General features: G+C 38.4%; 1 protein-coding gene across 6 annotated transcripts in view; it reads right to left on the reverse strand.

Annotated features, from left to right (window-relative positions):
• Positions 1 to 679: 679 nt before the first annotated feature.
• Positions 680 to 27,541, reverse strand: part of LOC134563430 (transmembrane protein 131-like) — a 131,680-nt gene continuing 104,818 nt past the window's right edge. Inside the window, exons 16-35 of one of the 6 annotated variants that reach the window (XM_063421351.1) lie at positions 27,160 to 27,277; positions 26,447 to 26,585; positions 24,706 to 24,815; positions 23,025 to 23,097; positions 20,830 to 20,972; positions 20,094 to 20,236; positions 19,580 to 19,766; positions 18,309 to 18,494; positions 17,288 to 17,437; positions 16,139 to 16,749; positions 13,914 to 14,068; positions 12,508 to 12,632; positions 10,806 to 10,963; positions 9,733 to 9,924; positions 8,580 to 8,658; positions 7,461 to 7,543; positions 6,030 to 6,150; positions 3,843 to 3,931; positions 2,500 to 2,642; positions 680 to 1,012 (exon numbers count right to left, since the gene is read on the reverse strand). In XM_063421351.1, coding sequence (XP_063277421.1) covers positions 734 to 1,012; positions 2,500 to 2,642; positions 3,843 to 3,931; positions 6,030 to 6,150; positions 7,461 to 7,543; positions 8,580 to 8,658; positions 9,733 to 9,924; positions 10,806 to 10,963; positions 12,508 to 12,632; positions 13,914 to 14,068; positions 16,139 to 16,749; positions 17,288 to 17,437; positions 18,309 to 18,494; positions 19,580 to 19,766; positions 20,094 to 20,236; positions 20,830 to 20,972; positions 23,025 to 23,097; positions 24,706 to 24,815; positions 26,447 to 26,585; positions 27,160 to 27,277 — 3,284 coding nt within the window. In that variant the 3' untranslated portion in view covers positions 680 to 733. Of the gene's footprint in view, positions 1,013 to 2,499; positions 2,643 to 3,842; positions 3,936 to 6,029; positions 6,151 to 7,460; positions 7,547 to 8,579; positions 8,659 to 9,732; positions 9,925 to 10,805; positions 10,964 to 12,507; positions 12,633 to 13,913; positions 14,069 to 16,138; positions 16,750 to 17,287; positions 17,438 to 18,308; positions 18,495 to 19,579; positions 19,767 to 20,093; positions 20,237 to 20,829; positions 20,973 to 23,024; positions 23,098 to 24,705; positions 24,816 to 26,446; positions 26,589 to 27,159; positions 27,278 to 27,541 lie in introns of those variants that run through there. The other 5 variants (XM_063421348.1, XM_063421349.1, XM_063421347.1 and 2 more) reach the window with 5 other exon arrangements.

Here is a 27,541-nt window from a genome sequence, read left to right on the forward strand (position 1 = left end):
GTGTGAACTCTGCTCTCGAAAAAACATTTCTTTCAATTCAAGCTTTGGCACTTTAAACAAGTGCAATTAAATGCACTGAAAATGCTACTGCAACATGAAGGCTAAAAATAAAAACACAAAATGCCAGGAGTCACTCACAAGAAAATTCCCTGGAAGAAATGCCCACTTACCCACACTGCACAAGCATAACATCATCCAAGTGACAGCTTGCATTTTGAAGCCAGATAAACAAGCCACAATTAAGCCTTCTTCCTACTGCCAGAAGTTGGCACTCATGAACAACTATATCAACACTAGAAGTGGCACCATTTGCAAACTCTCTGATCTGCATCAACAGGTTGGCCCCCAGTTACTATTTGGTACAGATGCAATCACTTATGGGTGTATGTTTCTACCTACAACTGCTAAACCACTCGTAGTTTATACCACAGAATGTAAACTTCAGAAGAAACACGTGCAGTACAGGTTCATGGATGCTCTTAAGAACTAATACTGCCCCTAATCATGATAAAATATTTGAATTTTAAATTTATAGCCTTCACCTGACATTAATAGCATCCTGAATATGCTGTGCTTTTTAAAATGCACTGAATGCTCAGACTTCGGTAAAAAAATTATTTTCAATATAAAAGTGCCAAAATATTCACCAACATTGTAATCTATTCATCAACCAGCTTACTCTAGTAATCAAAACTGCAAGCCTCTTTATTCACATTTTTAAATCAAATTCCTTTCACATGTTTCCACAATAACCCGAGTCCCTCGAAAGTGAGAAATTTGCATTTTGATTGGCTGCTGTAGTCCATATGTCCAAGTTCATGTAGGCACGGAAAGGGTTAAACCTCGGATAGTATTCCTGCTTACACATAACTGCCTGGTTCTCCACATGGGTTGAATGTTGAGTCGTGGCACTGATGGGGCAGCAGCTTTCATAAACATCACTCTGAGGTGCCCAGATAGAACCAAAAAGTCCAGACATTGGAGACAAGCTTCGGGTGCTTGAGAGGTAGGGCTGCAGAGCAAGATAAAACCAGCATGGGAAACTGCAACATGGACCATTTGCCAAGGAAAATCTGGAAATGCTAAGTACTAAATGGAAGGGAGGAAGCAGCATTTATGCAGAAACTTAAGAAATCCACTAGTAGAAAATTACACAGGAGTTTACAAAGAAATATGGCTGCCAAAAATAGTACAGCAGCATTAATGTGTGTGTGTGTGTTTAAAGACCCTTCACTGAATGAAGCTACATGAGCTCTGCCCTGCATGGCACAGATATTACTCTAACAACAACATACTACTCAGTTCTGATCAGACTGTTGAGGAAAATAGAGAAATGGAAGACACACGAAGATCACCATGCATACGTTGAGAGTTAAAATTAAGAGAAGGATGCCTAGAAATGACAAGAAAAGGGCTGAAGTATGTGTCAGTCCAGAAAGACTGTGCATGCTGGGAGCATAAAGGGATATTCAGTGTGAAAAATGAGACTATAATTGGGAGCTAGGGAATTCAGTTAGAAAATTTTGAAAGCTTGTAAAGAACCTCCTGGAGGGCAAGATGTGTTAGTCTGCAAGGAAGTCTCTCAGCGAAGGTCATGGAAGTCTTGGGACTTTTAAAACTGAATGAAACATTGAAATGTATTGTGGAGAAAAGATCGCCAGGGAAATGAATTGAATTATCTAATGCATTTTCCAATCTCTACCTTCTGTGTTTCCTGGAATTCCTGAATAAAATATGAAACAAAGACATGTTTATTTTAGGAAAAATTCTTCTACCAGTTTTGGCACTTTTTAACACAGAAGAGTTTTCATTTTTGCAGCTGAAAATATTTCATGCTTTATTTGGTTATTTTTATTAAAAATAAACCTACAGTAAATGGAAAAAAAATCAAAATTCTAAAATAGAGGATTTTGAAATATGAGCAGAAGAGAAGAGGGTTACAATTAAAGACCACCTTGAACTGAAGTTACTACACTGCACTATGGAATGACAAACATGGCTAGTCTGGAGTATAATGGGTCAAAGTCAGGATTCTGAAATCTGCACAAATCCAGCTTAAATCACTTGGACTTCCTACCAAAAAAATCCCCTGTCAAAGTCACTGAGAGCAGCTGTCCATTCAGCTCTTCAATTTTCAAATCTCTCTGGGTTTTGCTGTCAGCACTTTTTTGGTTTTACCCTCAACTGAACATGTTGATTTTTATAGAAAAAAGTCTCAGTAGACTACATAAGCCCAAAATGTTTTTCCATATGTAAGCTTATTTCAGTCAATTTTCAGGCAAAAGGATCATCTTAAAATTTTGCACACAAGGTCGGTAACATCCTTGACAAACAGCTGGGAAAAACCTGGGCTACCAATGCCAGCATTAAACACATACATCAGGCTACTTAGAAGATTCATGAAGAACATGCAAGCAACAGGTAGGGAAAAGACAGGAATACACTAGGAAGGCTTTGAAGGAGCATGCAAAGGCAGCGCCTCACAATGACAATACTCACTGTGGAGTTTACATAACTGGCAGGCTCCCAGGCAGGTGGCATGTTGGGAGGAGCATTCAAGGTGGAGGGACAGTTCTGGTCAATGAAGGCTGTATTCTGCACTGCTGCAGTACTTGGGAGGCCACTGGGGTAGTTCATGTTTTCTGTAATTTATGAAATCAGGAAGACAAACTAAAGCTTTTGCAACATAAAACACTACTAACATTTCTGTGAAGGAACGTTGAATCTTCTTGAGAGTGAGCCAGGCTGGGACTGACTTAATCCTTCAGTGACTTCATGCAGTGTCAGGGTAGCACAGCAGCGGTGTATCAATTTCTGTCAAAAGGACTACCACTCTGCATTAGGAACCCACTAACAAATTGTTATCAGGAGGACAGGATAAAGATTTGGCAATCCCTCTACTGGAGAACAGTCTTTATTAGAACATACATGGCAGAACCTCCCCAGGCCTCACCACCACCATGTCTCAGCTCTAAGCACCCGAGGGATCAGCGTGCTGCCTGGGATACAGCAGTCTGACCTTTCATTATTACTCAGGTAGGTAATGATTAAGAATTCTAGATTACTGCCAGTGTGCTTCCTAAGCCAAGAAACTCTAGCCTGGAAAGACAATTGGTCACAAGAGGCCTTATATTTCACACACTGGAAGGCAGAAGCCTGCCAGAGGGGAAACAAAGAAGATTGTGCAAAAAGATATGTGTAATACTGTAGGCACAAGCATTTCTCTCTGTTCCTTCTGAGAGCCCTGCATACTGCCTTTTCAGGCTTAGTAACTCTACACAAAGGCTAATCTTCTCATCCACCACATGGAGTCATTGTTTATTACTACAGAACACTCAGCTGGAAAATGTAAAGTCCACTTAAGCAATGAACACCCGTGTGTGCACAGACCAGCTCAGCCTTTTGTTCTATAAAAGGTGAGAGGAAAATAACCATATTCTGTTGTTGCCCTGGTTTTTCTGAGATTTTTTAAAGCCTTCTACTTGCTTATAAGATAGAGTCAGTTCCTTAGTTACTGTACAATATTAAAGGTCAGTTTTTCACTTTCCCACACTTTGGAACATAAACAACCTTTCTTGTTTTTGTTCACTATCCTTTGCTTACATATTTCTAACCTGAAAATAATGTTAGTTGACAGCTAGTCTGGGCAGTGAGGTAAAAAGGTAGTAACCCCAGAAGCCAATCCACTACCAGACCCACAAAATTATAAAATGAAAAGAAATAAACAGGCTAAGTCCCTTTTCTGGAGAGCAGCTTTTCACTGCAGACCTCTGCCTCTGTGTTGTTAATTTTGCGTGCCAAGCAACATTCTGTGATAATTAATTAGCTTTATTTCATCTTACCTTCTGGGAAAGCACCATATTCATTCATCTCTAGTGGACAATACATGTTGGAAAACTGGCTGTCACAAGCTGCATTCCAGTCAATGAAGCTGTCTCAAGAAAAAGAAAAATCTGCAGTCAGATACAATTTGCAGAACTTCTGAAAATTATTTAGAAATACTTAGTTAATGCAAAGCTGTTGCATGCAAAATGCCTGTAACTGATCACGAGGCTTTTCACATTCCACTTGCCAATTTTGCCAGTATCTACTCTGCACCACTACATAATCACAGCAATCTCACTCACAGAGCTCTTTTTCCTCTGGGAAAATGAACAACTTGTAATGATGCTACCAGAATCCTGCAATGCCTAACTGGGTTCAGCTTTCTTCCCTGTAAAAAGAGAATAACTGTACTTCTTCCCCAGTCATGGATAATGTGATTTGAGGTGGCAGAAGAAGACATAATACATTCAAATGCTTGAGAATAGCTATTAAAATGGAGATTTCTATTTTCCCAACCAAATGTGCTAAAGTCCTGTTCAACTGTGAATTTTCTAAGCTACACATAGATTTCTAGGGGTTATACTTCTTTAATTAAAATAATTTCAGAATTTCAAGAACATTTTTTCAAAAGTAATTCCTGAAGACATGTCAGTAGTAAAACAGGCCTTGCTATGCAGCATGTTTGAAGTAGTCCAACTGTGGATCTAGTCTGCCCAAGGTAGGCATAATAAAAGGATTTCGTATGAAGCTGCCCTATTTCAATTTTACTATTCAGCCAAGTAGCTATCTTAAGTTATTACTATTAAATATCAATAAATAATTGTATGGATGTGCATGTATTTTTGCATATGAAGTCCAAATCAAGATAGGTGTATGAAAGCAGTCACAGAATGGGTAAGGCTGGAAGGGACCACAGTGGGTCATCTGGTCCAGCCTCCCTGCTCAAGCAGGGCCATCACAGAGCACATGGTACAGGATTGTGTCCAGACAGTTCTTGAATATCTCCAATGAGGGAGACTCCACAACCTCTCTGGACCATCCATTCTGGTGCATGGTCACCTGTACAATAACCACGTTTTTTCCTCATATTCAGGTAGAACTTCCTGTGCATCAGTTTCTGCCCACTGCCTCTTGTCCTGTTGCTTGACACCACTGAGCAGAGCCTGGGTCCATCCTCTTGACACCCTCCCTGCAGATACTGACAGACACTGATGAGGTCTCCTCTCAGTCTTCTCTTCTCGAGGCTGAACAGGCCCAGCTCCCTCAGCCTTTCCTTGTAAGAGAGACGCTCCAGACCCTTAGACAACTTAGTAGCTCTTTGCTGGACATGCTCCAGGAGCTCCCTATCTCTGTTGCACTGACTGTGGAATCCAGAACTGGACACCACTCCAGATATGCCTCACCTGGGCTGAACAGAGGGGCAGGATCACCTCCCTTGCCCTGCTGGCATTGCTCTTCCTAATACACCCCAGGATACCACTGACCTTCCTGGCCACAAGGACACTGCTGACTCAGGGACAGCTTGCTGTGCACCAGGACCCCCAGGTCCTTCTCCTGTCACTCTGGATGACAGGATACAACTTGAAGAACTGGCCATATTTCACTGCTGTGTGGTGGCAGAGTATTTCTGCTCACTAGTTTGTGGCACATCTTTCATTACTAAAATTTGCTGTGTGAGCAGTGTAAAATACAAGAATTAGTAAGTCCATTACTACAGGAAGATCAACCCAAATATATACAGAGCCTGAAACATACCAAGTTGTATCCCTAAACCACCTTTATACTGGAATATTTGTCTTTATAACAATGTCTGTTCCTGCCATTTAACACAAGTACACACTGCATAACACACCATGTGGCATACACAAGCTATGCATTTAGCAAGGGGGCAACAGTTTTCAAAGCCAGGCCCTTTGCCTGCAAAAGAAGTAAGATAGCTTTCCAAAAAGTATTTAATTAAACTTGAAAAAAGTTCTAGAATATCTATACATGAACAGGTACAGCAGGGAATTTGTCTTAGTAAAATTAGTCATGATGTACCCATGGAAGAGCATTAACAACTAGAACTATGACTGAAGTGGCAGAAAGACTTTTATTTTAACTGTCATCTGCCTTTACAAATATTATGAGTAAAGTACAGTCCTCTGCATTACAGAAGCCTGAACAAAGCATTATCTGTACTTTTTATACAAAACATAACTTACCTGTTGTGGACAGAGGACGTTTCTTGGATCATGCATGGTATATTATTCTCAAGGTTGTAGTTCAAACTGTTTGTCATGCAGACTGGCTGGGCAGGCCACAAGTCTCCTGTTGGGTAAAGACCTAAAAAAAGAAAGGGGAATGAAATGCAGAATAACAGGAAGGAAACTGCAGATTCTGTCACACTGACACTTTATTCTCAGATCACCAATAAGGACTGTCTGCTAGAGAAAAAAATCCAGAGTTACTAAGCAATTCTTCTTGTGATGAAGGCCAGTCTTTAAACACATCTCGATTTTTTTTTAAATATATATATATAAGACTTGAACTGAGAAACTGGAATTCAACAGAACAGGGCAAGTGCCTACTGAGGGTCCTTAAGTGTTCAGCTGCCAGTGCCAAGGTGGCACACTTCCAAACAGCAGGACAGACAGCAGGGATGCAATCCCCACTGGCCTCCTTGTCCCCACTCCTCAGTCAGTAACCACCTCTGAAGTCCAACTACACAAATACAGCAGGAATAGGAACAGGTTTCTAACAGACTGGAGCCATTCCCAACCAGACAGCTTGTGAACTCAGTAAGTGCTGCATTTAGCCCCTAGGGCAGATATTCATTGTGCTGCTCTTCATGGATTGAGTGTCCTGACTGTCCACAGGTACTTGGTTCCTATCAACTCTATGAAAACTGGCAGCTGGAGAAAAGAAAAAATCCAAATTAGCAATTTCCATGAGACAATGGTTGCAAAGTTGGCTCTATTTCATTATTTCACATGATACATACTAATATTGCTATTATGGAAGAAAGTTAATCAGCATTTGTATCCCATCAGACACATGTTAAACCTACAGCAGAAGGGCAGGGTGGGCTGCTGCCCAAAGAACCATGTGTCCTGACCAGTTTTCAAACTCCATCTCACCATGTAGCATGATGCCTTTATGAATCCCACTCAAAAAGCTAATATTACTTCCCTCTGATGTACAATGAAACAGTGCTACATAATCTCACTCATTATTGCTTTCAAAGAGAGCTAGTCCCAACTGTGGAAATTTAGAGAGAAAACCAGTCATGTTTGATTTGATGCCAAGCTTCACTTTAACACAGCAAGCAGTGCTCTTGATCTCCCAGCTGCATTGCTTCTGGACATTAATCTGTGCAAAGCAAGAAGATGAAAAAACGAAAGAATACCTAGAACATGAGTTGAAAGCTAAATGCTGTCTTCACACAGAGAAGATGCAGCAAAACTCATCAAGGTTATAAGTAAAAACTGTCAAGGTTTTAAGCCTTCATTTGCTAACTTTGCACCTAACTTGCTTAGAAGCAAGTCAAGTTCTAGTAACGATGTGCCTATCAAGTTGGTGCATGCGTTATTAGCAATATTGCTAGAACTGCTTGAGAAAGTGTGAAAAAACCAGCTTCAGTTGTTAATACTGACCTTTATTTTTGTCAGGATCTGCAGCTATGTCAGTGAAACTGGGACATAAGGTTTCAGGATATTGAGGGATGCTGTTCATGTCTCTGCTGAATGAAAAGAAAATTTAATTTCTTAAGTCTCATAATTCAAACTATTTCAAAGGAAATATACAGAGATGTAAAAAATATTCTAATGACCATCATGACTGCTTTTGCTTCCCCACAGTCCTGATTTTTCCTATTTCTGAATTACCACTGTGCAATTTTAAAAAGTTTTTTTCCATTTAAAAGTCAGCTACTTATCACACATGCAAATTGAATAAAATTAATACACCTTAATTACCCCATTTTTATTATCCAAGTATCAACCGATTGCAAATTAATTCAACGGCTCTTCTCTAAAACTGGAAAACAAGCTATGGTTCATGAAGATCTTTAGGACCTCTTATAATGTTTAAACAACGTTCAGGTAAGTTTACTTTTATGTCCATGAAGACATAGAGAAACACATGACCATGAATTTGATATTCATCAAAACTCATCGAAGAAACTAGTCAAAATGAATAAAAGGAAACATTTTCAAGCACCAGAAGCACAAAGGAAAAGGATTAGATTGTTTCTCCTAGAGAAAACAGAGTGGTGAATGAGAAGTGAAATGAGGATTCATAATAATAAAAATTGTAGATGCTATCTTTACTACAGTAAAGAGGGAGAAAAGAATGTGAGGGAGGGAGAAATCAATTTTCATGCTGTATACCCTAGGAGAACATTTTTCCCATCAAAAGAATAGCATCAACTTGAAAGTCTTATTCCCATCTTTAAAAAAACCCCAAACATTACTACTTTAATACAACTAAGCAGTAATGGAAATGTAGTAAGTTGTTAGGATCTGGAAAAATGAAAGTGGAAAACCAATTTCCATTTTTTTCCATTTGGAAGCTTATATTGTATTTATGCAGCATAATCAATTTTGCTTATATATGTTCATGTACTTAAGATTCGTCTTCCAACTAGTAAATACAATCAGATGATCATAAAAAATTACAAAGTAACAGGCAGGTATTATTTATCAAACTGAGATAAGACTTCAAGTTGGTGTTGTTTCTTTAATTCTTTACAGGTGTAGATTCAATTTTTTTACCTGATATTGCAGATGTTATGAGACAGATTTGGAGTGATAGGAGTTTCAGATGGAAAATCATTTTGGGAAATATTCTCTCCTAAAGAAAAGAATGACTGTGAAAATCAAAGATCCTTAAAAAAAGAAGTATGCACAGAATATACACACACACAAAATCATCAATGGTGTTAATCAAGTTTTCTCTCACACTGAATTATTATGAACTGCATCAATTTCAAGGCATGCTGCCTAGGTCCATCATCTTAAGGTGTATTTTATGATTTAGAAGTGATTACCGCAGTCTTAATGAAGAGGTTCATTGTTACTATCAAATTAAGTCTGAATTTAGAATTACTCATTTTCTCTTTTTAAGAGGCATTATAATTTGAACAAAGAGGAAAGTCATATACATACATCTATAAGATCACAGGTTCAGATAGATCACATGCTATCTTTTAGTAATGCAAAGTTTTATACATACACAAATACACATGGAAGTTTCTGCATATTTTTAAATAATTCAAACCATCTCTTTGCAGGTACCCAAAGCCAGGTTTGCCGGTGTAACTTCAGCACTTTAAAATTTACTTCTAGTGCCACATCACTCTGAATAATTATGGCAGTGACTTTCAACTACTTTAGTGATATTTAGGTATTCAAGAATTGCATTAATGAACCACAGATCCCATTTTTCATACTAGTCAAGTGGCTCAGATGTTCTGGCTACTTATGCCTCAAATACACCTATCCAAACCCAGCCTCCTCAGATCTGAACTGCTTTCACACATTTCTCATTTGTGCATTACTTAAATACTTTTACTTAAACAGTTTTAATGTTAAAAAAAAAACCCAAATAATGTGATGAAACAAATTCGAAGGCAGAAACTGCTTTGGCTAGTTACTCCCAGTTCTCCCATTCTTCCATGACAACTAACTGTGCATGACAACTAACTGTGCATATTGCTCATTGAGGAGCCTGACAGTCATCTTCATCTCCACAAAACATGTGGTACTTCTTGTCAAGTACAAAGTTCTTTACATCTCTTCTTGTGTGTCTAAGAGGTGCTCTACAAAAGACAAGTTATGTGCCCCATGCCATGGTAGACCTTTCCATTCAGCAGGAAGGCTAAAACTCTGCCCACTACTGTGAAGAGGTGCTGTTTGCAAAACTTACTGGATGGAAGAAAATGCCTGGTAGTATTAAAAAGCATTGGCTTTTTATCTCCATCTGAACTGCTGGTACTGCTCCAGCTACCCCAGCTCCCACGACTTGCATGAACACTTCCGGGTGAACTTCCACAATCTGAGCCTGAATCAGAACAAAACTTCTCCAAACACTTCTTTTTGGACCGCTGATAAAAGTTTTCTAAAGAAGTTGGAAAAAACCAAACAAACATTAAAAAACTCCCCCAACACAACATTTAACAAAGTCTAGTCAGGGAAAAGTAATCTGAATCATGAATTTACAAGGATTCTCTGAATTCACTGATGAGAGAGAAAATAATATTTACTGATCATTTCAGTAACTAAACCAGCCCCTAACAGAAGGAGCTTCCGACCTACATGATATCCCAGTAGAATGAATGCAAGTGAAGATATAGTGCTGCTATAGGTAATAGGTTGAAAGAGGAAGTGCATACTGTCCTTTGAAATATATACTTAATACTTCAAACATGAAACATATCCTGGCTGTAGGAACATGCATACTAAGAGCAACAACAAAATGTTGCAAGTAATGAATTCTAAGTGATAGATTCACTTTTCTTATTATCTCATCAGAGGTGCAAACAACAATCTTATAGAAATTGATATCTTTCTTCCTATCTCTTCTTCCCTGAAGTCAGGGAAAACAGATGATTAAAGTCCTGATGGAAAGGCTGAAAGCAGGTACCCAAGCTAGTGGTGTTTTTTAAGAGGGATACGGTTGCTTCAGTTAATAGTGGCTTTCTTTTGAACACAAAAGCAGACTATCAGTCTGTCTTTCCTTCACCAAGAAATGATGGATCGTTGCTTCGGACTGATTCATTTTCTGGTTTGCACCACCAACCAACTCCATGGAGAAGCATGAGAGAAGCAGAGCCCTTCAGCAGTGAGCAGCTATTATTTCAAGCACTGGATCATACCAGTCCTGTCATGTTCGTGTTCAAAAGGGAGAAAAGCACATGTCTCTCAAGTAAGGAATGCTCTACTGCCACAAAATCCACATTGTATTTCTTCCCCCATTTTAAGATAATGAAGATTGCATACCTATTTCTCCCTGTATGGACAAGCTCCCAGCTTTTTGGTCTGCTTTACAGTTTTCCCCATTACTCTGTGGACACCAGGCTCTTATTCCAACATTCGCTCTCAGATCTGGCCCTTCAAATTCACTGCACGTATGCTTCAACTCACTCTGCTCAGAGACCCTAATAGAACCATACCAAAAAATAACATGTTTGCATTTTACATTTCATCTGCATTTTTCCTTTTCAGGCATTAAACACTTCAACTCACACAGGTATCAAGGCAAAGTGCAGGGGTAGCAGTAGGTTTGGAAGTCTTATTCCCCAACTTTACAGAAACCTAAAAAACCTTTCCCAAAATGCAATATCCTACCACACAGACTACTGCTTCTCAGGAGGAGAGGTAAAATGACGTGCATATTTAACTCCATTCTCTAATGCACTTGGCAGAAGGCAATCACGTGTTGCAGTGATAAGCACAGTCTAGCAGTATACAAAGACTGAGATACAAAGAAAAATGTGCCCTGTGTTCATTTCACTGGCATAATTATAGCTAGAGTAAAATCACAATTTGAAGCAATCTTAAATTTTTGCTAGTAAAAGTGAAATGAAATGTCTGCATTCAATATCATAATCAGGGAGTATTAAGGAAAAATGATTAAAAGTAAGCTGTCAAATTTCTGCAGAAATAGAACGGTTCTATTTTAACTCAGAAAGTAGTAACTGCTGAATTGGTTCAAGGAACAGACACTGAACCTCAGTATTTCACTGCTCATATTTTATCCTTCCTACCCACAAAGGTGTGCATCCAGCAAAGATTTACACATGTACTCACTTCCCACAAAATGAATAGAAATTTCTGTACGATGAGTTATAACAGCCCTTTCAGATTTACAATCTCCTTTTAAAGTCCACTGACCTCAATAGAAGCACTCGCAATAAAAATTAAGTCTGTGAAGGCTTTGTAGGATTGTGACCTTATTTCAAAGGGCTGGGGGAGGGGACGGAGTAGGATTTTTTCCTCAGAAATGTTTCTATTCTAGCAGCATTGTAACTAGTATTTTTTAATAATCCAAGCAATTAAATTTAAAATACATTTAAAAAAATTAAAAGTAATTTACAACTGACTTTAAAATGCATTAAAACAATTCTCAGGAGAAAAAAAAAGTAACTTTCCACAATGCTCACTCAGTATTCTTTAGAATCCTGTGCTGCTCTAGTTTTTTCAATCATTACAGCAAAAATGCAAGCTGCTGTCTTATTTCTACACATTTCTCTTCCAAAATTGGTAGAGGACAACATTCCCCCAGACACTCAATATAGCAGATGACTCTCCTGAAGGTGGAATCATTTCAACAATTTTATTTTCCTTTTTTCACTGAAGAGAATACACGACTGGAATTTCTCCACACGATACACAAGAGGAAGGAAGCTAACCATCTGAACTTCAGAGACAGCACATTCCAGACTCTAACAGAGAGCTACCACTGCTGTGCAGAATGGGGTGCATCTATATACATGCAGATTTACAAATGAACTATCTTTAAATTTTTTGGTTTTGCTGGTGATACTTAGTACTGCACATTCCTAAAAATAAATGCTTGGGCCAGGATTAAAGTGTGTTTATTTAAACAGATAAAGCAATCCTGCCCAATGTACCATGCAAAACCTGCAGAAACATTACAGCAAATCTAGGTTTCTTCATGATTTGGTGAGGCAATACATACCTTGTAGATATATTTACATTCTTCTTCTTATTTTTCCTAGATGTTCTATTTCTATTCCAATTCATATTTGGTACATTTCCTTCCTTTTTCTCCTGAGGTTTCTTCTTCCTATAAGCATCTTCCTGCTAAAGGCAAAAATACAACCTGAGACAATACATACATTATAAAATGAAATTAACTTAGTCAATGAACTCCACTGGATTTTTCTAGCTAAATTTCTCTGGACAAAATGACCCAACTCAAATGCATAGTTACTTCATGATTTAGTGGCTTTCCACAGCACATCCGCTTTCCAGCACCATCAATTTAACCAGCCATTCCAAGTCTTTGTCCATCAAGACAGCAAGAGATTATGAAAGAGAAAGTTTTGAATTCACAAACTTAGCATTTTCCCTTTCACAGCATCTAGCTCTGACTTTCAGGGAAATAAAAAAATGGGGGTAGAAAAAGTAAAGCAGTCAATATAATTCCCAATGTGCTAAAAACAAAAAACATCTGCCAGATTTATGATCAGCTGGTGTGCAAGTTCAGCAGCAATAAATCCTCCCTTTCCTCAGCAGCTGGGGGGGTGGGTGGTGGGGGAAGGCATTAATTTGAATTACAGCTGAGGAAATTATGGAGTAAGTTACCAACAAGTTACTAGTTATTTCAAAAAATACGGGAAACAAACTGAGCACCATCAGCCACACATGGAAAGGAGTTTATAACAACAGTTCCCAAAGCAAGACTGGACCGTGTCTTTTCTGACATATTCCCAAGCAATGTAAGCAATTCTTCCTTACACCATTTTGCCATGGTATTTCTATCCAGTGGACAGAGTACAAACATACAAACATAATCCAGATTCTCAGGTTTAATTGCCTGACGGAGTTCTTTTAGTGTTTTATGCTGCCTGCAACAAAGGTACAGTCTGATGTGTTTATCATACTCAGAAACCAGGGGTTAAGAAGGATCCTTCTCAGCAACTTCTCAATCTGCTAAACGGCTTCTGCCTGCTGTACTCTCAAATGCAAGTTTCTAATGCAAAGCCCTGGCTTTGGAGATCAGGTCTGCAAACAAAGGCCGATATGCCCACCTCCCCTCCAGAGAATGTTCCCACATCATTAGTGTGGCTGACAGCTGCCATTAGATTCCAGTATGCTTGTGCCTGCTCTGACAGTAACAATCTCTGGCTATGATATGGCTGTTTTGATTTTTACCCAAACTGTTCACCATTCCATAAAGCAACATTAATGCACAATGGACATGGGACAGCACATCTGCATACTTCCTCACTCATCTGATTTACAGTATTTCAGATCTGTGACTCTACATAATAGTCCCTCCATACAGACACATACCTATATGTGTGTATATACATAAATTATAAAAAGATAATTTTAAATTTGAAAAGCAACAATATAAACCTCAGAAGAAGTAATCTCCTCTTTTGCACAGCATGGAGTCTCTTCCTTAGGTCCCTTATTAATCTTTTTCTCTGTGGAAGGCTTTAGGTTGATCTGCTTTTTTAAAGTCTCGCAGTTTTCTGTTTCATTCCTGAGAGGCACTTGCTGGCTATTCCCTACAATTAAACAATAACAACAGTTTGCATGGGAAGAGAAGAGGCTCACAGTCATAACCACATACTTTTCTTTAAAAACAGCTTTGTGTTGCTTTCTAAAACACTAGGAGACTAGCGTCTAGGCTGATGATACTGAAAATTTCAAAATCAAAAGCTAATGCTGTGTAAAAATTCTTACAGCAGTTGCAAAAAGTAGCTTTGTGTTGGTTCATGGTCATGAGCACACCACTCCCAGTGCATTCATAGATTAGCCAAGTCCTGCTCATCTCATCTGAATTTGAGCTACTTGGGGCTCAGCCATAGGTCTGTAAGAGAACATTGGGCTAAAAACAGAGAGAAAAAAACCCTGCAAGCTGAGTGGGGAGAAAGGACAGCCTTTACTTGGTGCTTGACACCTCTGAAGTGTTCTCTGCATTCACTATGAAGACAAGTCATTCACACTGTAAGTTCTTTTACTTGAGAGGCTTGTGAGGAAGAATTATTTTGATCTAAGAGTCCAAAAGACAAAAGCTTCAAGAGGAAACCTGCCTCAACAACTAGCTGAGTTGCTCAGCTGAGTCACGTTCCTCTGTCTAGGCCAGGCCAGAATTAACTTTGATCAGTTCCAGGTATTTCAGAGATCCTCACTACATCCACAGTGTAGCCTCAGCTACTGAGGCTCTCAGCTGCTCTGAGTGAGAGATGTCATCACTTAATGAACTAAACTAGCCTTCTCAACTGGGAAAGTCATGCCCAAACATTTTTACAGTTCCTACCAACCAACTACAGCACCCCAGCTCTGAGTTAGACACTGTCTCCCCTCTGGAGCAGGCAGCCACGAGGACTGCAAAAGGAGCACATGTGAATGAAACACCAGGCAAGGGAGGCTGCCAGAGCTCTAAATAACATTCTGTTGCTCTCCAGCACACAAACATGTGAGTACCTGAACTCCCTGTCTGCACAAAACCAGGTCTGTAACTATAATCAAGATACAAACACTGCAACATGGTACTTTTTAGATTTAACATATCCTACTAAACGTCTTGAAACACAGAAATACTCACATGCCTGACAGTGCAGAAAACCACAACTGCTATTAGACAAGGGAGATTACCTTTAGTGCTTTACTACTGAATACACTGAATGAACTCCTAATTCAAAGCAAAGAATAAGCAACAGTGCATTTTAGGAGCATATGAAGAATGTCAAAATACCTCGTAAGAATGAGTGAAACTATCTTGCCTTCACCTGAGACTGCACACTTGTACCTACTATAGCTCACAGACAACAACACAAGAAGCAATGAGCTCATTGTAACAACTACGCAAGACAGCAGGGCCTGTAATCTCTCTCTGATGGCTCACTCCCTAAAAAAACTGCCACAGCTGCAGCAAATGCCAGTTTCACCATTCAGTTACTTTGCCAAGTGCCTCAGTAAAGCCAAGTCCCTCCACAGGATACATTCTCCTATCCTGTTTTTAATTTCTCCCAGGTGCTCTTCTCCTGTTCTTAAAATTTTGAATTGTGAAGCTGAGGTAAGACTTCCCAGGCAGCTTAGCCTCACAATTTCAAAAAAAGAAAAACAAGATAAAAATATAGCTATGAAATTCTAAGGAAAACACTGATTTGCAGATTTCGACACAATAAAAGTTCACATTATGCTGATGTCAGGTTTTTGTTATTTTAGGTGGTTTTTTCAAAGGAGTTCTGAATATCTGCTTCTGAATGTGCTTGCTTGGTGATTCAAGCACCATATCTTCAGTATACCTGAAAATAGCAAACTGGGATCCTTCTGGATATTTGACAAGGGCAACTTGTGTCTTATAAGCAGATCTATGACATCAATTATTTTAACAGTTAAAATATCTCAGCAACAAGCTTGAAATCTGTAAAACCAAGCAAATTTATGATTTATGAAACAACTTTAAATGTAAGCTGCTTCCTTAGGAATGTAAACAGACAAATCACAGTGAACACATATGAAACACCACATTCCCTTGTCCCACACAAAAGACAAAATCCTGATCACAGTGAACTCATCAGAAGATTTCACTTAGTAATTTAGACTAATAGAATTTGAGAAAAAATTACCACTAATTTTCCTAGAAATTTCTTGCAGTTCCAGCTGTTGTTGAGGTGAATTTCTGGACAAGTGACTTTCAGGTAGCTTCTTGGACATCTTCATGGAACAGAACTCCTGTTCTTTGAGCTCAGCTAGATTTTCTGAAGTTTTAAGGTTAGTTTCCTTAGGAAACATACATATTTGAAGATCTTCCTTCAGATCACACTCTGAAGAAGTATTTTTAAAGAGAACTGTATTTTTCAGTGTACTTTCTTCTTTACCCAGAAAGTCTTCTGGAAGAGTTAAATTCTTGCTAACGTTTATGCCATTTGCATATTTCAGAATTACCCAGTTCTCACTGACAACATCAGTGCAAATGTCCTCTTTTGGTGCTGAGATTTGGTTCTCTGCAATCTGATTCTGTTTCTCATCAGCAGCTGCAATGGCACTGCCAGATGCTGTGTTTGGTTTCTGCTTACTGTAGTAAACTGAACATTTGTGTTTCTTCTGAGAGTGGCTGTAGGTCGCAGGACTTCTCTTTGCTGCACTCTGGCTGGAAGAAGTGCCTACAGACAGGAAGCCCTTCCCTTTACCTTTATCTGAGGAACTATAGGAATCCATAAATGTCTTGCAGCTTCCCCTGGAGAAAAAAAATAATAATTTGGGATTTGTTTTTCTTTACAAAGCCATCATGAATTGCTTTATGAGATATTGTTGTAAGAAAAGAAACGGGGGCATATTCACAAGCCATGAAATTGCTTTAGGTCTTCAATTTACCATACCAGCTAAGCACATTCTAATTTCAGTGAGAATTGAGCAAGACTGAGAATTTGCTCAGACTTCCAACACACTCACACTTCAGTAAGTGCTTAACTGACCACTGAAGAGGGTCAGACTGAGAACCATCAATATATTTTCCATTCTTTCTATGGCTGCCACATGTGGTGTATACTTTACTCTCATCATACAATTTTTAGCTTATGTATTACTGGCAATATTCAAAATGAATAAATCCCTGAGTTCCTCCATTCCTCCTGGGTTGAGGTGGAAGTTCTCTAAAAGAGGCTGCTTGGAACAGTGCCTCCTTTAAACCAGCCCACAACAATATCAGAATACAGACAGAAAGCACCACTCCACAATAAACAGGGCAGAAAAGAAGAAAAAAAAAGTATTTTTACTTGTAGGAATCAGAGCTGATTACGTCAACAGAGTTGCTGTTCTGCTGTGGTGAAGCACTAGGATTTGGCCTCTCTCTTGATTTCATGAACTCTGCTAGAATATACTGGGCTTGCTGGAAGGCTATCAGAATCACTGCGAGCAGGGACAAACTGCCAAAGAAAACAATAGATGCTGGTGTCTACAACTTTCAGGAATATTCAGTGAAAGAGTTAAAAAGCTTCTAACAAGATACACTTTTCAAATATTTCATTAGTAAATTCTAAGTAAAAAGACAGACAAGAAACTAAAAATACAGCTTTTAAAATTATAGCTGTAATAGTATTTTCTTTTCCTTTTTTCCTCATAGTCCTTACTAGTTATTAGCTGTATAAAATAACTCAGTTATGAGCTTTACAAAGAAGAAAAATAGAACAAAGAAAAAGTTAATTCTAAAAGAGATAATCCTTGATTTGAAGATAATTTAGAAGTAACTGTGTTGTAGTGAGTCTTACATCATAATATGATACCTATCAGCCTGTTTTTCATTCATGATAGTCATTGTCATTATTTTAGTATTTATTAAATAGTCTCTTTCTTTTCCTAGAGAAAATGTTGGCATTAAATGAGCTACAAATGCCATCATACTTCTGAACTAAAAATGTAGACGCAAAATATCCTCTCTCTCCATGGTGTATTAATTGCATCAAACATATATAGATCAAAACAAAAATCTTTCTAATTCATCAAACCACCTTCTCAGTCATGCAGGGTAAATTGTGTTAGCAGGAAAACAGAATGAAAAATTCCTGTTTTTTCAGATCCCTGTAGTCTTCTTCTTTTGCATCTAGAACCAGGCAAAGTGGTCACCACTGTTGCTTCATTTGTGCTCTGACTGTTTCCAGTGTCCAAACCATGCAAGCAGCAGGACAGTGTGCATGGGGATCTCAGTTAGGGATGCATCAGCACATGTGTGTTATTACCATGACATTCACGTGCACTGCACCTTGTAGGAACTCTGGGGTGCTGTGAGGAAAGCCTTACCTTACAAAGAGGACAGTGAGCCTGCAGAAAGACTCTTCCCAGCTGGGTCCTGACACCACATCTGCACACAGTGGTAACAGATGGTGAGGGAGAGTCACATGGAGCGTGAAGTGGAACTCCAAATCAGCAGCAGTCACCAGCGTGAGCTCACGAATTACCCATGAAGATGTAAAGTCAGGAGTGAATCTGCCAGGAAAAACAGAGGTGGTGTTATTTTTTCATTGTTGGTCTGAATTTTATTTTCTGAAGTCACACTGATACCAAAAATACAAATAATATGACGATTACAACAACAACAAGTATGAAAACTAATTTAATAATATTTGCTAATAATTTAATAGTATTCTTAAAATTACTAAAATATTGCCTCATTATTAATATGAAATGTTAATCTTTTCATCTAATAATAACAGTTTAGTTATATGAAATAATATGATTTAATAATATTTTTTAAAGCACAGTTAAATAAAGTGTCCACTATCTCCTTAAACTGTGCAGGTGGTATTATGACATCTTAAATTGGCAAAATATATGGGTTTATTGTGACTCTTCACAATACTCTTATTACTGTGACATGGTTTCCTTTTATCAAGGAAATGAACATGATCAACTCAGGTTAATCAACAAAAGCACAGCTGTCCAGCATACAGCCTGCATGATTTCAGAAAGGGCCAGGTAGTAGGGTACAAAGCTGGAAAGATACAGAAAGCAGAAGAAAGACTGGATTTGTCTCTTCTTCCACTTCCCTGACCCATGTTATTATTGTACTTGATTGCTAGAAGGTATAACTTGCCTTTCCAATCAGCAGAGGTGAAATTTGTTGTGTGGAAAACCACAGTTACTTTAATACAGTAACATTAACTTTACTTTTGCTTATGTCACAGTACCTTTCACTCAAGGACAGTTTAAAAAGTTTAAAATCAGTTTTAGACTATGTGCAATGTTGGGAAAACATGACTAGATTGTGGTCAGGCTACTTGGAACAAACTTAGAGAATAACAAGCAAATAAAAAATTGTGCCAACTCTTTTGTTTTAATTTATTGCTTCATAATGCACTGATAAAAGCATGTATGCTGCTTTTTAAAAATAACAGGTCATATAAAGAACCAGTATTATATTATCCATTTGTTAGTGTTATCCTGAGGGAAATGCTTACTAAATTTCTATTCAGAATTTTGCGTGTGGCATGCTATTGGAGTGTCTGTTTCTGAAATTAATTATTTCAAATTTCCACTTCAGTTATTTTGTCAACAAATTTGTTAGTGCTTACACAATGCTGATTTCTCGTGATGAGTTCTGAGCCAGGAAAAATTCCTGACAGTCTAACACTTCAAATCCATATCCTTGGCAACTGTAATCATTGATTTTCATTGATGAAATTGTTATAGGAAGAGGCCCAATATTCTCTGCTTTGAAGTTCTTCGTAATGGATAGAATTTGCTTGCTGTCTTTCAGTTCTTAAAGGAAAAAAAGAGCGCTATTAACTTACAGTGCATAAAATTATTTTCTTACATTCATAAATAAATTTTTACTTACAATCTAATAAAAAAAAAACCTAAGTGACCAAGATTTAATACAGACTGTTCTGCAGCAGTGTATTTCTAAAAATTTTAACTATTTTAAGTCAGAATTTTGACAAAACAAAATCTACAAATCTACACTTCTCATGGCCAAGCTCTTCAGCTTTTACCGTTCTGTTTATGTAACATGAATATTCTGTATCAGTACCAGTGCAGAGCAAGGCAGCCAGCTGCACAACCAGAGACCTGTGTCTCCTTACTCACGTCGTCTGCAGTCCATTAGTGTAGCTTCTGGCACCTTAAATCGAAGGGATCCTCCGGTACCAGGGAGTCTTCCTCCTACTTTAAGCAGTTCTTTGGCTCCAAAGCCTTCTACCTTGACTACATCCAGAATGGTTAAGTTGTTTCTGCCATAAAACAAAAATCAAGCAATCGGCCACTAAAGCACAAATTAAGTTTGCAAAATCATGGCTTTGCTCTCTAGGTGCCAAACCAAGACAACAGTGTTTCAGTAAGAGAATCAGTGGCCAAACCTGAAAAGGTTCCCCCTAAACAGACAGGATCATTCCAGAACCAGCCACTAGTGAATTTCACACAGTGAAGGAGCAAGTTTAGCAACCAGTGCCACTAGATAACAACTGTGCCACCTAGTAAAAATGGTTGCTTCACTCACTTTTCCTACAAAGGTAACCAATGTTTGGCTCCATAAAAGACTCACTGGATCCATAACTCCTATCATTATGAAGTCAGGTTGAAAATAGCAAAGCCACGCAATGTGTTTCTCTCTTAACTTAAATTGCCTCAGTACAGTCATATGCATTTTATAACCCTCTGACCACATACCAAGAAAATTAATGAATGAGACATAAGGCACAAAGACACTTAAAGCAATTTTTATTAAACCAGAGGTATACTGACTTTCAAATTTGTCTATGTGCTAGGACTTTGCAAATTCATTTTTACATTGAGTTGCTTGATTCTCAACTAAAACTTGGCTTACCTGATTAAAATAAGGGAAGCTACTCTTTTGTAGTCAAGAGGTATAAAAATTACACCAACTTTTCTGGTTTCCAGTGGCTGTAAACTTAACCAAAGCATCTCAGAACTGCATTTCTTGCTGATGAGGTCCTCTTGATGTGCATTCTGTTAAATAAAAAATGCACTTCTTACTCACAGAAAACATGTGTGTTTAAAGATGTCAATAAAGAAAGCACTGTATCAGTACTTAGCATCACAGAATATTTTTGGCAAGGTGCAGAAACTGTTAACTAACTTGGTATACCAAAGTCTTTCCTTTTTACAACATAAAACATCACATAAGATTGTTTATTTGAGCAAAAGTTCATATTACTGCACTTATTATGAGGAATGTATTACTTCATTATTTAAAACAGCTTTTATTTGCTCAGATGGAAAAGAAATTATATAGTGTCTTTCATATTCAAGGAATCCTGAAACACTTCACAACACAAGAACTGACAGTGTACTGATTGCACAGGGAAATGTGGCAACCATTATACCCTCAGTGTATGACTTAAAACTTGATTGAAGTGAGAAAGGGACTGCTGGCAAATATGCCGATCATTTGAGTCACTGGAAAGAAGCCAAAGAGAATTCTCTACTATATTAATTGAAAACCAGAACTACCAGAAGTTCACTTAGTCTGGAAATAATGGAATTTTTTTAAAAAAATTATTTTATTTTTAATACTGTTGTTTATTCTTTCTGCCTTTCAAAAATGAAAACAGCCCTATAACTTGCTCTTCCAGAACTGGGGGTCCCCTCTTAGAAAGGGGTGATCAGATACCTATAGCAGTCAAAAAACCCATAAACATTCCAAAATGGGCTCTCAGTTGTTTCTCAGTTTATGGGTGTTGTACTAACAGCTTTTCTGATATTTTTCAGTTCAAAATGTTTTTATTCTTAGTCTATTTTATGAAAAATAACACACAAAAACTATCAGAACCTGCATTTAATAGTCAGCATTTATTAAAAGAAAGCCATGTATGGTATTTGCAAACTTCCCCATGTCACTCCCTACAAAGATGAGCCTAACAATTCACTGCACATAAACTGACTAGGGAAATGATGACCAAAGCAAAAATTTAAACATTAATAACTACTGATTTGGTTAACAAGGCAAGATCTGTCTCATATGTGCTGAAAATGTATCTAACCATGCATGTTCCCCATAGCTCTTCAAATCTAATGAAAAACATGTATTGCACACACTGATGTGAAGATCTACAGCTATTTTTCCATTTGGCCAAGTGTGTGGGACTGTTGAAGCTCACTCCTACTCATATGCTACCTTCCCTTTTTCAGAGTGTGCCTACAGGCTAGGATTTATGAACTGCTGTCTCCTCTCTTTTACAACTCTTAGAACTGTTGCCAGAAAGGAAAGGTCAGCTTTGATTAGCATAGCAAACATACTCTTTTCTTTTTACAAGGTACAAATATTTCATTAAGATCTTAAAGCATATGTGCAGAAACGTATCTACACAGGACATTCAAGATGAAGCTGCAGCATGCCCAAACAGCAAGGAAAATACATTAATTCTAGGCTTTTGCACAAACCAGAAGTCTTAAGAAGAAATTCTCCAGGTATTCTGGATAATACTCTGGACACCAGAATATGCCAGCAGCCCTGATACAGCATTTTCTGTCGCCTATGACACAACACCACAGGATTTAAGCACAGCTCAGCACTGGTGTGCCACACTCAAGTGTTACCACACTCATGCAAAAATTAGGCAATGGGAACCAGAGAGAACCATGACATTCCAAACCTGAATCCAGAGGTTGCAATGGCATGAAGCTGAGATGTAGAAATCCCAGCTCCTCCTCCCTTGAACTACCCAACACTACTTATCTCTACTGAGAAGATAACCGGCCAGCTCCTAACATCACTGACTCCACAGCCTGACACTTCATGGTCAGCCTGGAGCCAAGGGTGAAGTCCCAACAACACATCCACACGCTTGCAGGCATGCATGTACTTCCTCCCTACAGCTGTGTTCAAAACTGGCTCAAATCCTGAAAATAATTAACCGCAAAGATACAAACCTGATGAAGAATCAAGAAAACACTGTGAAACTGCTTTAAATTGCACTTGGGAAGAACCCAGAAGTAGCATAGCTAGAAAAATCTTTCTCTAGTGTGTCAGACCACTTCTACCAAAATTAGCCATCTTACCCTGTGAGAACATTCATCCATTAGCCTGAATTCAGTGGTTGTGAAATTAATAGCTTTCACATTTATGCCGAACCTAAATAAACCAAAACAAAAAGTTAAGCACTTGAAACCCATCCTGTCAGAACTGCACTGACTTATTTTTACATGCTGGCATCTATTCTTAAATAAAGACTACTTCTACAATTGCATTTTGGCAATGTGAAATATGGTGGAAATGTGGGTCTGCGTTTCAACAGAATACACTACACATCCGTTTTATGTGGATTCCACACATTTGGAAAACAGACAAATGGCTGGGCATTTTAGGTTGGTCAGTGTAGAATATTGTAAAAGATCACAGTCAAGAAACAGAATTTCTGAGCCACACAAACACAAATTCCCCGAAGCTCTTTCTGCTCACATAACTGTTAAGAAACAATCATTATTAAATCTCATATAATTCATTCAAATATCCATCTTTCTGCTCATTATTTGTTTGGAACAAATTCCTATTTCCATCACATAATTTGCAAATCAAATTCACTTAAAGCAATTGATTTTTTTGCCCAAGTGCAAATTATAAGCATTTAGGTATTAAAAACTGACATATGAAAACCAACAAGTAAAATGTGGATTATAGTGGACTAATGGACCTCCAGCCACTGAACTGAAAACTCACTTGTCACAACTGTCTATGACATTAGGTTAAAAAGAATCAGTTAATGGATGTGATTTCTGGTGAACTTAGAAGATCTGCAGAAACTAAAGTGTGCAAATACAGAGAAAATTTAATTGCAAACCACCAGAAAGAGTCTATATGGAAATCATATTTAGTATGCAAACAGATGCAGTTATTAATGTGCATATATATACACAGTCATATATATACACATGCATGTACCTATGTAAAGAAATTAGGTTAAGGAAGCAATTACACAGGGATTGGGACCCCAAATAAGCAAGTTACACCTAAGCACAGGAGTAATCCCACTGCCTCTAACCACACAGTCCTACCAACTAAAACATTTTTTCAAAGATAAGAGTGACAAGGCTTGTTTTGGTGAACTTCAGCTCACGTACCAGGTCCCTTTTTTGTTCATCTAACTCTTCTCTAGATTTCTCATTAGATCATCTCAATTCTAAAACAACGCAGAAACTTTTACTTAGCTGACCCTAAACATTTATGTTGAGGTTGCTCCCTCTGGACCTGCATTTTTCTTCCCGACCCCTGTTTCCTCTTCAACCAGGGTTATTACCTAAGAAAAGGCTAAGAAGAAAACTTTTCCTGGTGGGATGGTTCAGATACCTTCTTTTCACTGATCTGTCTAGAGACTTTATAGATACCAACTAGCACTGTGAGGAGATGCACAATCCCAACTCTGTAAGCTGTTCACCTCACCTGGGCAGCTTGCACTGAGCCTCAGATCCTAGAAGATGACCAACTGTAATTTATATCTGGCAGACACAAACTTGCTTAAAACATGTTCAATGTGTGTTTTATCAATGATGAGGTGCATTACAAAGGCATGCACCATACAGGGAGCTGCCCCGAACATGGCTGTATCTTCCAAAATGGGGCAGAACATAATCCCCACCTAAATTACACTTTGAAAAACTAAATAAAACCCAGTCAGTAACAATCATAAAGCATAGCAAATAAGATCTTTTAAAAGGGAAAACAGTATCCTGAGATAGTTATTACCATTTGTTCAGCAGACTCAGTGAAGCTTGGGGATCAGGGTAGTAAGAAAGAGGCAGAAGCTGCAACGTAACTGGGAAGGATGAAGGGTTTCTTAGTATGAAATATTTTACCTAAATAGTTTGGAAAGGAAAAGAAAGAGTTAAAAAACTACATATTTGAGAACTGGTTGGTAAAATAATTCAGCACTGGCAATACAATCTGCATTTTCAAGGGACTTCAATCTGGCTTCTGTCTCAATGCAGTATAATCATACATACACATGACTGCATGTAACAGCAGGACACATCACCCCAATGTCATAATTTGTAAAAACAGCTAAGAGTGCATTTTGAACAATGTGTACGAAAATACAGACTGCCCCCGCTCCCCAAACAACCCTTTCATTTGGATTTTGATTTATGCAGGCAGATGTGAACAAAGCTCTTGCATAGAAGAAAGTGAAGTTAGTGAGGTGCCACCCTTTCTTACAAAAGTCTGAATGCAAGCAGGTAATAAAAATTTCTGTAATAACTAACAATTAAATTGGACAAATGGAATATTAAGGTAATTCACAATATGTGCATATGAAAACTATTTCCATATGACTGGTTCTGGTCTAGGCTAGGTTAGTAGAGACCTAAATCTGACAAACAAGAAAGAAATAACTGTCAGTGTGGCTGGAAGATACATTGCTCTGCAAGTGTTGTATCTCTCATAAGTGTTTTACACACTTCTGTTACACAAGGCAGTGGCATGAGGAAGGCCATCCTGTACAGCTTTATATCGCTAATTGTCGGACTCTAGAACATCCCTCTGGCCACCCTGGAGGGTTTGGAGACCGGACAGGGGGGTCTGGGATCTGTACAAGGGGATCAGCTATCAAAATAAATAGTAGTTAGTTTATCACAGAGTGTAAATGTAGAATCTAGGATTTTTAGGAATTGGGGAGTGGTCCTGTCCTCCTTGTTCTTGTTATTTTCCCCCATTTTCTGCTGAGTTGTATTACAAGGATTGGTTTAGATTAGAAATGACATGTTAACATAGGTAGTAAGTATTGGTAAGATTCTGTAAATAAAAAGTACGTTGTGGACGGTGGTTGGGTCAGGGAAATGGTACAAAGGGTCCGGGACCTTCTGATCCGCCCCAGTCCGCCGCATGTCCTGCTCTGCTGGAGATGCCTTGCAGAGCTGAGAAAGAACTAAGATAATGTACCCTGCCAGGGACGCCTGGCAGAGCTGAGAAAGAACTGAGAGATAATGAAGAATAAACAACCTTGGAAACATGCACTAGCAGACTCAGCTTGTCTTCTCTGGCTCCGGCGTGAGACCTTTTGGGCAAGGGAAGCTCGAAAACCTTATTACCTCAGGGAACAGCAACCCCGAGGAGAATCTCAGGGAACAGCAACCCTGAGAGCTAATGACAACACACCCTATCCCTAGTCCCGTGTTCAATTATTTTACCACAAGCATGTAACTTATATACAATGAACACAAGGGAAGTTTTAACAATTACAAAAAATTGTTGGTTAAAACCTACACTGTTTTACTCCTCTCCTTGTACTAAAGTATTGCAACTAGGAAGCTAGAAAACTTATCAAAGAGCCAAAGGGGTACAAATTTAGTGTCTTAACTGAGGTCAAAACACCGGTTCACAAGCAGTATGAAAATGCTAAGCAGCACCAAATATTAACCACAGACACTGTTATTTAAACAAGCTAAACATACATCAACTCAGAAAAAAGCGTAGTAACAACCATCCTCACCATACTACTTTTAACAGCTGTGGCATTAAAGCTGAGTGTAAGGCCAGGCTCTGTAGTCAACCGTGGCAAGAAAAAGGCAAAGGATTCCTCTTCAGAGTTCTTCTGCTGAGTAAAGCGAGCTGATCCTAAAATACTTCTCCTGCTTTATTGGCAAAAGCAGAAAACTTAGTAGTTTCTTTTTTTTTTTTCTTTCAAAGAACAACAACAAGAAGATGATTTGTTGGGACCTATAATTGCATCAACTTATCGTGCCTTGAAAATGGTGTCTACAAAATAAAGTTCATAAAGCTGTAGCCTAGTAGCAGAGAGTCAGCATAACTTCTGTGTATGTAGGCCAGGGACTAAAAACCTTAAAAGCCATTCAAAGACCCTGAGAAGACTGCTATGCAACCTGTTGATGAGGGATTCCTGCAACTCCATAAATGTGCTGGTAAAACATGCTTGGACTGCTTTCATGCCAGGTAGCCCTGGTGAGATAACTATAGCCAGAATATTATTTACATTCTAGGCTGAAAAGCTTACTTGTGGCTGGCACTTGAAATGAAAGCTGGGGGTGTCTGGAGTGCTCTGAAACTCCATGTGCTTCAAGAGAACTAACTGAAGTAGAAAATGGTCCTAAATGTTTTCTTCTAATTAAGAATACTTCAGAACAGAAACATTCTTTCTTACAATACTGTACTTGAATTAAGAACCTCAATAGATTCTGTACAGACCTGCATGCTTCCTCACGTCTGATTTTTTGCCATCTTTCATAAAGGTCACTTGCAAGCTCGGAATCCACATCCCAGGCAGAACGGTCCAGAGAGAGACTCTTCTGCCAAAGCAGATTTGCTAAAAGGATAATAGATTTTTCAGACTTTACAGAGATAATATTTGCTCCTTCCATCAATCTACTTCTGAACACAAGTAATCAGTACCTGCAAAACGTCCAGACCCAAAACAAAAAAGGTAACCCACTTTTCCCCTTCAAAGTGAGAATATGCGAGGGTATATATATTATTTTCCATATCAGATTTGCTTAAAGAAATACATCTGCAAAACCAAAGTAACTGTACATGCAAACAAGAGAATGGGTATTGCACAGCCTGTATATGC

The sequence above is a fragment of the Prinia subflava genome, chromosome W (genome assembly GCF_021018805.1).
Source record: "Prinia subflava isolate CZ2003 ecotype Zambia chromosome W, Cam_Psub_1.2, whole genome shotgun sequence".
NCBI lineage: Eukaryota > Metazoa > Chordata > Aves > Passeriformes > Cisticolidae > Prinia > Prinia subflava.